Source organism: Pyrus communis, chromosome 7, assembly GCF_041283825.1.
Source record: "Pyrus communis isolate YQ-2024b chromosome 7, ASM4128382v1, whole genome shotgun sequence".
NCBI lineage: Eukaryota > Viridiplantae > Streptophyta > Magnoliopsida > Rosales > Rosaceae > Pyrus > Pyrus communis.
In genome coordinates this window covers 28,382,734-28,394,186 of record NC_142571.1, presented here as the reverse complement: position 1 = coordinate 28,394,186, position 11,453 = coordinate 28,382,734, and the positions used below count along the sequence as shown (strand labels likewise).

Below are 11,453 nucleotides of genomic sequence, written 5' to 3'. Positions count from 1 at the left end.
TGGTTTTGTCTGGAGGGAAATGTGTGACAAAAATTGCTACATTGACAGGCATGCAAGTTTTTTTTTTTTTCCGAAACAGGTATGCATGTTTCGATTTGTGCTTTTTTTTGGGGGCCATGCATGTTTGCGCATGTGTCTCTGGAACCAAGCAACATTTTATTTTTATGGTTCCCACGTGCTTCCGTTTTTATCTGCACATTTGCGGTATATTTGTCAAATTCTTTCCCCTATTATCATAGGGAAGATTTTTGTTTATGGTCCTATTTATCATCCTTTGACGAGTTTAAATTTTAAAATTTATATATAAATTTTAAAATTTAAATTTATCCAACAATGATAAATAGAAGTGGTAAGCATTATCCACCACTGGAGGACGGTGAGTAGAAATACACCCGTTATTATGTGTGCTGAGTTTTCCCAATTGCTCTCGCTAGCTTAGGATGAATATATTGGATGGGGAGTGCTGACCTGTAATAAACTAAGAATGCAACCATAGGGTCAATGATGTCACTATACATTATTTTTCAAACAGACTTATAAATTTGTAGGTTGAGTTGATTTAAGATTTTTTTAATAAATAAATAAATAAATAAAAATATATTATAACATTATGAAATTAACAACAATACGTAACATTATGACAGTTTTACAAAAATTTACATTGCTTTGCATGTTGGTTTTCTTAAAATATTAACCTAGACTTCCGAATTAATTTCTTAGCGTAGGATTAACTTATTAAGTTCTATTGATATTACTAGAAATTCTTGTGACCCACTCCCACTGTAATAAATTAAAGAAAAAAAAAAGGCTCATTTGGTAATTCTGACCAGCGACTAAAGATAGGGACAGGTAATTCTTTCTTTCTTTCTTTTATATTTTTTTACATTTTTGTGAGATATTTTAAAGTTTTGACTTTTTAACTAGAAACCAACACGTAGAATTGATTCGGGACGTGTGGATCAAAGATCCATCATAATTAACCTAATATTCAACCCAATTAAACAAAGAAGCAAATGATTTCCTAAAAGAGGTCTAATGAGGGACACAAGGCCTAAGCCCAATTGCACTTTCATTCTTCATTGATGATGTTCCTTAAAAAAAGATGACATTATACCAACATGATTATCTCCCACTTTACACTTTCCAAAAAAGTCAAATAAAATTATAGATATTTATTTTTATTTATAAATTACGAATGAGATATTTTAAGGTAATACTACTAAATGTGTAGATTAAATTTTGTAAACTAATAAAATATAGAAGTTGATAATTAAATTATTACTTAAGTGTTGATTAACATGCTTGTTTTTTATTAGTGACACATCATTTAGTTTACAAGTTTAGTCTACAAATTAATCTATGTAACATTACCCAAGATTTTAAGTTCAACTTTCATGAATAGTGAATTTGATACTAAATCTCATGTATGACTAACCTATCATATGACTTCACCCAAATCTCAAACTTGTGTATATATATCATTAAATTAAGAAAACACCCAAAAAAAATGAAAATGTAGTCTTGAATTTTGAGGTGTTAGAATTTGATAGCTCACCACAAAACTTAACTTTCACACCGTCAAAATCAGGCCAATATGAAAATTAGTCAAAACTGGCAACTCATTGCGTGTAGCATCTCCAACAATATTAGCAAATTTTTTATTATCGTAGCAGTAAATGGACCTAAATATTAATTTGGCTAGCCACCACTTCCGAAAATACTAACTATTTTAACTTAAGTTAAAAGATTTAATATTATTTTTTCTTAAACTTAATAATCCAAGCCCTTTTTCTTCCCTTGAAGCCTACAAACAATGCAATTTTATAATTTTTATTGTTTAGCAAAAAATTAACTTTCTCTCCTCCTAACTAAATTTAGCTAGTTGCTGTTTACAAAGTTAAAATAACTAATCATTTAGCTAGCATGTTGAAACTTGATTTATCAGCATTCTTTTGTTAAAGTAACCAAAATCCCTCATTTAACTAGACTTTTGGAGATGCTCAGTTGGCATGCAGGAAGGAGAGATTGCATTCTGTAGCAAGCATTTTAGGGCATGCCAATGCAAGCATTTTTGCTTGCTTGCGAGTGAGGTGCAAATCCAGTGCCCCATCATTTTCCAACACAATGCCATTATCCGGAACCAAAACCAAGGACGTTTCGAGCAGTCAATATAGAACAAGCCTGGCATTCAATTGTTTTATTTCTCAGTTGTTGGATTTCGTTTTCATATTGAGGCCTAACTAACCATTAAAGAGACCTTCCACCATCCTTTGATTTCCTGAAATCATCTCTCTTCATATATAACACAATTAGGGATCAGATGCTCTTTCTTTATACAAAAACTATGTTTTTATATTTAAAAAAATGAACCCTTTTGTTAGTAGTAGGAGAAAATTTTCAGTGAAACTTAGGGCGTACATCACATGTAATTATACGATTGGAGGAATTTTTTTAAAAAATATCCCTTTAATTATATAATAACATGTAGCGTACTGCTTCGTATCCAAAACACATTAAAAAATCTCTCAGGTAGTAGGGTTTAAGAAAAATGGAATTGCACTTAAAACGTAAGATTTACTTTAACTTCTCGTATTAGTAGGGTTTTATGAAACCCATATCATTCCAGTTAGTAAAAATGATGAGAGTTTAGACTTTAGACACATGCACTTTCCACGTGCCTCCATCTAATTTGGAACACCACCAACCTAGGGTTTCATGCGAGGCCTAATTTGGGCAGTTTGTTGCTGCTTGCACCTTGGTGTTTGAGTATGTCTCTTCGCGTCTTCATATTGAAGCTCTTGCGGCTCGTGAGGGGCTATTATTGTCAAAGCATATGGGTCCACAAAATTTTATACTGGAGAACGATTCACTCTTAAGATTATTTTAGCATCGCAAAAGGGTCCTACCAAAACGTCTCTGATCGGACGCACTGTGAAAGGCTCGAGGGCCTTGCTGTTTGATATCATTGAAGCTACTGCTGCCCAGGCATTGCCAGATTATGAGGCTGCTCACCGTCTCACACGCTAAACTTGTTGGAAATTAGTATTATGATTATTTGAGTTTGCTTGTTAATTTAATATATGGGCTCAGCCCATCCGAATTAGGGTTTCTAGGTTTTGATCTCTATAAGTATAACTTATAGTTTAGTATGAATAACAAATTAGTTATGATGTAGGCTTTTGATGTTCTATGGCCGTTTTGGCATTCTTATTTGTTTAATAATATTATTCGAGTCTTGTAATCTTATTCGTTACGTACTCTGATATTCAACTATACCCTTTCTTGTTCAATTGTGAGTGTGGTTTGAAGAACCTCATAACGACCGCTTGGTGTCTTGTTATCAGATTGTAGCATTTAAGTTTGCTGGTTCTGGCCCAGCCCTTTTGTGTACTGAGCTTTTGTTTATCTTTTCTCAATGAGTCTATGCTGTTGCTTTAAAAATGATTACTTGCTAGGTCATCCACGCCACAGATTTATACAGGTCGAAATATATATATAGCTACTTAATATGTTGCAAAAAGTAATTAATTACATAAATAATAAATAAAAAGTTTGTAGTTAAGTAAAATATTAAAGTAATTAATTGCATAAATAATAAATAATAAGTTTAATAACGAGAAATTTACTATTACTTCACGCTGATGTAAATTAAACACTCTTAGAAATAATAGTTTGATAACATTTTTGAATCTACAAGCTGACCAACTATTTCCTCAAGAAGATCCAAATGTGGCCTCCCCATATATCGAATTATTCTAGGGTTGGCTTCTGGTTACACATGTAACTGGGTGTTCTATGCTTTTAACTTTTTTGTTAACTTCTATCACTATTTAGGGTAGGTTTATGATCTTTTGCCTTTGTCCCTACTATTTGTCTATCTGGTCAATTGTCAAGATAAACCCTCTTTTAATTTACTTATTAAATTATGAGGTAGAACGTATTTACACTCCAAACATAAATTGTTATGTTGTTGATAATTTTTTTTAAATAAAATGTTTTATTCAAATGTTGTAGGATAGTACCAACGATAGCCAAAGAAGCGTTCAAACTCAAACACAAAAATTAAGAACAAGAGTATAATCTTAGTTAAATATTCACAACTTGAAAATAATTAAGGAGCACATAAAAGACAAAAAGTAAAGAATACCCACGAAAACAAATTCTCACCATAAAATAAAAACTTCGACATATGCTAATGGATATTTTATGCTCAAATCTCACTCAATTATATTCTTCTTATGTTAAAATTTTTCAAATCAGTGGACATAAAATCTTTTTCCAACGAAGCCATGCAAGTTAAAAATATAATTAACTCTTGTTTTAAAACACACACAAGCAACAATAACAAGAACAAGATGTCTGTGTCTGTCTGGATGTCACGTGCCTCACAAATTGACATCAGCCCCACAGAAAGTCTATAGAACCACTGCGAGGCCGTGCAAAAGGCAGTCCCTGACGGCCGATGACCCAAATTCCATACCCCAAATGGTCGGTATCCTGTCCCCAATCAAAGACAAGACTATGAATTAAAATTGAGTTTATTTATATTAAAAATACTCATTGGAAAGTTTATTCATATTAAAAATACTCCTTATTGGATGCTACTTCCAAAACCAAAAAATATAAAGAAAATTACAATAATTCAACTAATTATTATTTGTTTTAATTAGGATGGATGGTGTGGAAGAGTTTATGAGTATGTTGTGCAACTGTCGCATGCTACTAAAACTCAAGGGAAAAAAAAATTATAGGACGATAATAAGGCCAACAATGTTTTATGGCACATAATGTTAGGGGATCAAAAACCAAGACATGGAGAAAACAATTGTATCCAAAATAAGAATGCTTTGATGGATATGTGGGGACACGAGAAATGATATGATTAAGAATGAGGATATTTGAGGTAAAGAAGAAGTGGCCGCCATTGAAAATAAGATGATAGAAAATTGGTTTAAATAGTTTGAACACGTGAACCGAAGACACATACAGATGTTTAGGTTAAAAGATGCGACTACGAGACGAAGGCTCATGGCAAAATGAGTAGATGAAGAGTTGGGAAGAGACTATAAGAAAAGATATGATGTGCTTGAAACTAACTAAAGATTTGACGCAAAACTGAATACGATGATGATTTGAGATTCATATAACTGACCTTACATAATAGAATAAGCTTTTGATAAAAAAAAAAAAAAAAAAAAAACATAACATGATAAGGCACAGATGCTTTTTTTTTTTTTTTGGGTTGTTGGTGTAGGGGCAGACAGATTAGTTAATGAGAGAAGAGTTTTCAATCAGAAATAAAGAGGGACAAAGTTTAAGATAATCGTGTAATTAGAGGGAGGTTATCTGTCGTAGGTTGCCCCGTCCCCATCGAGCCACGCATGCATAGACTCCCAACTTTAACAAATCGCACGGTTCATACTTGGCTTCGACTCTTTGTATGGCTTACAGTTCGCAACGTGTCATATAACTCCCTCGTGTTGGCTTGCATGTAGGGGAGTGTCGGTGCGACGGTAGCATTTCATTGTGGCGTAAATTATTATTATTATTATTTTAAGGTTTTTACTATTTTTGATACTTCTAAAATACAAAACATTTGCTTTTTATAACAATAATTAATGATATTTTTCTTTACTTGTAATTGAGAGATTTTAAATTCGATTCTCGTCAAATGCATATTTAAAGCAAATTATTGTGGCTCATAATGAGACTTATCTTAATTTTACACTCTTTTGATATAAATAGTATCGTTATTAAAAGAAATATACAATATTCAGAAAAAGACTTTGACCTGGTCCGGTTTATTATTTTATGGTGATTATTCTTTGTCCATTTTCTTCCAAAGTTATGTGGAATTAGGTGTTTTATTGGGTTCAAAATTAAAAATGGCAAAAGAGATGCCCAAAGACTATTATATATGAAATTATATATCACACTGGGTTTCTCTATTTGCGTAATTAGTCAAGTGTATACTAAAAAAATACATATAATTTTAGGGAAGATAAGTCTTTTTCAGTTGTTCTCATATGATTTTTTTTTTGGGTTCAAGTTCTCATATGAATTTGTTTTAGCTTTTACTCTGCTTAAAACTAGCTTAACTCAAATAACACTAGTAACAATTAAATTATATTTGTAATCAACTAAAGATTTTCCAAAAAAATGCCCCGAAATCTTTGTTTAATAACCTAAAATCACGTCTGGGTTGAAATCCAAGTAAAATATGACAAACAAAGGAACCAATATCAATATTTACACATCCTACTTCACGCGGAAAAAAATATGGAGATGTAAATGGTAATTTACGTGTTGTGGAAAATGCATGCTAAGGTTATTTATCTTGATTGATCCCATAATTATGAGCATGACCCAACCTAGTTATGAAATGAGCATGAGCCAAGGTTGTCTACCACGCTAGTTATGGTGCTATTAAATCAATCTATACTCCGAAAATCGTAAACTAAGTACCCTAAACTTCTGTTTGTTCGGGTGGATTATCTTATACTGAACTAGTTATAAAAATTAAACTAGACTGACTTCGCTTGGATTCATAAATATTAAAATTGTGAAATATTTGATGCATTGTCGAACAAAGTCACAAATTACTATTTATTTTGCCTTTAAAAACATATAAAAAAACCTCAACCCCTCCCCCTGCCAGCCACCACAATCACTTTTCTCTCACACAAATCACAACCACTTATGAAAGGGAAAGGGGTTTTTGTGGCTTAATTAGAGGGATTCTAATCCATTATATTAACAGTCTGAAGATGATTGAAAAAGTCATGGCTTTCTAAAGCAAATCACACCTGAGTTGTAGAGAAATTGAAACCCAAAATACAAATACCCATTTTGCGATGATAGTGAGATAGGTAACGATGAGCTTCGAATTGAACACGAGCTCCAAAAATACCATGTCGTAAAGCTGCACGATTTCCTCTATGTAGAAACACGAAGACAACGGAGACAAAGAAAAAAATTCGTTTAGATTCTGGTCTGATTTAAAATCCAACGAGAAAATTGACTAATTTGGTGATTGGAGAATGGGAGCCACAAATGCTGCAGATGTGAGAAGGGGAAGGAGAAGGTGGGATTTGAGGGCTCGTTAGCAATCCTCCGTTGACCAACAAGATTGTTAGAACCGTATCAATGGCGTTCTTAATTCGTGCGAATCCTGTTTAATATCATGAAACGTTAGTTCAACATGAAACGCTAATTCTAGCTAAATTAGTTCTACTTAAAAAGGTGTAACAAACATAGTCTAATATCATAACAATTCTCGATTGCAATGGTGGAATATATATGTATATATTACTAGGCATAAGAACCGAGTTTTGGAAAAACAAAAACATATTTCAGAAATGCACAACCAAAAATACAAAAATAAATAAACGGAAAGGTTGAAACACGTGTGCGGCAACCCTTAATTACTACGCACCCACGGTTTAACCCCAAAGTTAGTGCCGATCCTCCACGTTAATCTTCTACGTGTTGATTTTAAACCCACCAGAATTAGCAACACAATGATTACGTCGCCATTTAATTTCCAAAGTACCCCGATACAAACACGTGTCGAAACATAAAACAAAGTACGACTATTTTTTAAGAAATTGTTATTAGCACTTTTCGTAAATGTATTTTTCTTTCTAATTATAAAAAATTTAGAATGCTAAATGAAAATTTTAAAATGCTGATAACAATTCTCATTTATGATCCAAAGTCTGCAGGTACAGGAAGACAACCCAGTTCGCTGTACCCAAATTTCGTTGCCGTGTTTTATTTTTACAGGAACTTTGGCGGCTTTTTTCACTTTCTTTTTTCGTATTTATTTTTTTACAATTATTTTTGCAAAATAAATTAAGTAAATTATTATTTACGCATAATTATATGTGCCTATAATTTGATCATATATACATACAGATGTAGAATAATGTGGTTCCAACAGCTCAGTAGGCTAGCTGGCTTCCTACTTGTTTCTTATACTCTTTTTTATTTATTTATTTATTTTTCCTCCTCTCCCTCTTCCTCCTCCTCGAGTTCTCCAGAACCAGAAGAAAAAAAAAAAGAGAACCAAAATTATCAGATTATTAGGTTCTGATTTCGCATTGATTTTCCCGGCACCACTTTGGGAAATCTCGGGGTTCAGCTTACTTGGTTCATTTTGTTTTCTCGGGAAAACTACTGTTTTCCGGGAAAATTTTCTCCTGTGTTTGAGTTTAGTCTGCATTTTTTGGCTGAAGATCTGAGTCCTGGTGGGTTCCGTGTTGGACCCGGTTCAGTAAACCTTTCCATGTTTCTATCTTCTAGCGCAAGGCTTGAACTTTACAGGTGAATGAGTTGTTGGGTTTATTTCTTTCTCAAGAAGCCATTAAAGCTATGGCTTTTCAGCGGTTGGTGTGATGCTTCTGGGGTCAGAGCCTGAGAATTCTGAAACAAGGGTTTTGTTCTACAAGCCTTTCTCTCAATTGGGTTGTTTCTAATTTTGTGAAGTAGATAAAAAACCTGAGAGATCTCTCGTGGAAAATTAGAGAGTAAAAATGATGAGGATGAAGACCAAGATTAGAGGGGTGTCACTGGCCGAGTTGAATGGAAGCTCAGGCGGCGGTGGAGCTGACTCGGGGCAGGGAGAGTGGGAGCTCAGACCGGGAGGAATGCTGGTTCAGAAACGGAATCCGGACTCTGATCGGAACTCGGTGCCTCCACCGACAATTCGGGTTCGGGTCAAATATGGGTCAATTTACCATGAAATCAGCATCAGCGCTCAATCTTCTTTTGGTAAATTTTATTCTCAATTTTGTAACTTTATTGTGTTTCTAAAATGGTATTTTTAGCATCATGCAAATTACACTTTGGAATTGGAATTGAGAAATTTATGTTTGAGTAGTTGTTAATTACTTATGGTGTGTAAAATTGTGTAATTTTTGTTATGCAGGGGATTTGAAGAAAATGTTGGTTGGACCGACTGGTTTGCACCATCAAGATCAGAAATTGATATTCAAAGACAAGGAGAGGGACTCGAAGGCTTTCCTCGACATGTCTGGGGTGAAGGACCGGTCGAAAATGGTGTTAGTTGAGGACCCTATTAGCCAAGAAAAGCGATATCTTGAGATGCGACGCAATGCCAAGATGGAAAGGGCTTCGAAGTCCATCTCCGAAATCAGCTTGGAAGTAGACAGGCTTGCTGGCCAGGTATTGTTAAAGAAGTGTTTGCAAAGATTTTGTGTAATTTAGAATCTTGTGTTTTGGAAATTGAAATTTGGCTTTGGGAAATGTAGGTGTCGGCTCTTGAATCAATTATCAGTAAAGGTAAAAAAGTTGCAGAGCAAGATGTGCTTGTTCTGATTGAGCAATTGATGAACCAGTTGCTTAAATTAGACGGGATCATGGGAGACGGAGATGTGAAACTACAGAGGAAAATGCAGGTAATTTCGATTACTAGTCATGTTAGTAATCACATTCCATGGGTTTTGCTCCACAATTTGAAGTGCAACTTTAAAATGCGATCACAAATTTGTTTTGAAGGTAAAACGCGTGCAGAAGTATGTCGAAACTCTAGATGTATTGAAAGTTAAAAACTCCTTGCCTAGCAGCAACGGAAGTCAGATTCCAAAGCAAGTTCAGCAGAGGCATTCAAATGGTCATTCCAATGGGAATGGACATAGACTAGCACCAATTCAAGAGCATCAACCAAGGAATTCAGTCGGCTATTCACCTACGCATAATCAGCAAGTGCAACAGCAAGAACAGCCATCAAGGCAGTCGGCATCAGGGCCGGTAGTTGTGACCACACAGTGGGAGACATTCGATTCTGCCCCTGCATTGATCCCAACCTCTTCGACATCCAAAGCCGCCAATCAATCTCCCTACCCTAAGTTTAACTGGGAATCGTTCGAGTAAGCCGCCATATACCATATATTGTTTGTGTGTGTGGATGTGTTTTGATATGGTCGTCTCCGATGGGTTTGCTATATCTTGTACATTCTTTTCTGTACTTAGAAAATGTTTTCAACCCCTTTTAATCTGCCATTCAGGTCATCAGAAATAAATGGGGTTTACTACAATAAGGATTTATTATCAGTATGTTCTTTCTCGAATTCTGATGTCCTCGAATTCGTTTTCCATTTTCTGTGGTTCTGGTTTTTCTTATACTCTATAAACTTGGATCTCTGTATATGTGTTACTAGAGGAATTAAGTGTCCAAACTTTCAGATGTAGATCTCTGTCCCTTAAATCCAATGATTTAAATTTGTGTTTCTCACAAGTCACAACTCACTCTCCCTCCCCATCCCCTAATGGCAGAGAAACTAACCTAACTCCTGATACCAAGTGATTGGTTTGAGATACTGACACGGGAAATGGAGTTCTTTTTCCCTATCAAAGCTCAAAAGCACTTAAATACTTCGCACGAGAATTAGCAGTTATGTGTTTCTTGCATGAAGCAAAAAAATATTTTTCCAGAATTCACTTGTTATTTTACCGAGAATTAGTTTCAAAAACATTTTTACCAAAAGTGTTTTTAGCTTTTTAAAATACTTCCAAACGAATCCTAACACTTTCGATTGCTTCCAAACGAAGCTAATGCAGAAGCTCCACTTTAGCTACACCACAGCAACTCCTGCAACTAAAATGAAAACCAAGAATTCAATGATGATGGACGTTGAGTTAAAAAATAATTCAATATATTGTCAGTTACTTTCCAGTGGATTCTCTTTGTTTTGCTTTTGGTGTCGGAGAGGGGTGGGAGAGCGTTTCGGATCTTATGGGAGGAAGGAGGCTGAATGAATGTAAAACGTGGAAGGCCTAGGCATGGGGTTCTATCATTTTCTGCGGAGGAAACAGTAACTGACATATTTCAGAATTCAAATTCTTCCACAAGTTGGGTTCCCATAAGGTCTTGGACTCCTTCGGCTGTGTGTGTTTGGGTTCAAGCAGGAAAGTTTACGTGTTAATAACTAGAAGACAGAAGTCATAAAAAAGAGTCTGTATTAGTTATGGCCTAGTCCATTTTGATCGGCAAATTGGCCTTGGAAACATGGGCCTCAACTGAAAATGATGACACTGCCTCCAATAGTCCAACCAAACTCGTTTGAGAATGTTTCTATTAAAAAAAGTGCTTCTGTTTATAAACATGTTGACGTCTGTGATTGCTTCTGAAATAAGTAAAATAATCTTTTACAGGGTAAAAGCGTTCTATCTAAATTTGACAGCAAAATTTAGAAATGCTTCTAGCTCATAGAATCCTTTTTTGAAAAAGTGCATGTCAAATGCTTTTATGTAGCATTTTCAATTGCAACAAGTTTATAATAAAAACACTTATAGCCAAATTTTACCCAAACATATCCAAGTGCTTTTTACAAAAGCATTTAAAAGTGCTTTTTGTAGTTATTCTCGCCTACGTATGATCAAAAGAATTTTTTTATTTATCAGAAGCACTTTCAACTCTTTCAAAAGCAATT

General features: G+C 34.5%; 1 protein-coding gene across 1 annotated transcript; it reads left to right on the top strand.

Moving 5' to 3' along the window:
• The first annotated feature begins 7,907 nt into the window (after positions 1–7,907).
• Positions 7,908–10,211, top strand: LOC137734812 (BAG family molecular chaperone regulator 2). The gene is made up of 4 exons (XM_068474095.2): positions 7,908–8,772; positions 8,930–9,186; positions 9,273–9,419; positions 9,520–10,211. Exons 1-4 carry the CDS (start codon positions 8,535–8,537, stop codon positions 9,892–9,894), a joined length of 1,017 nt encoding a protein of 338 aa, XP_068330196.1. The 5' UTR covers positions 7,908–8,534; the 3' UTR covers positions 9,895–10,211.
• The last annotated feature ends 1,242 nt before the right edge of the window (positions 10,212–11,453 follow it).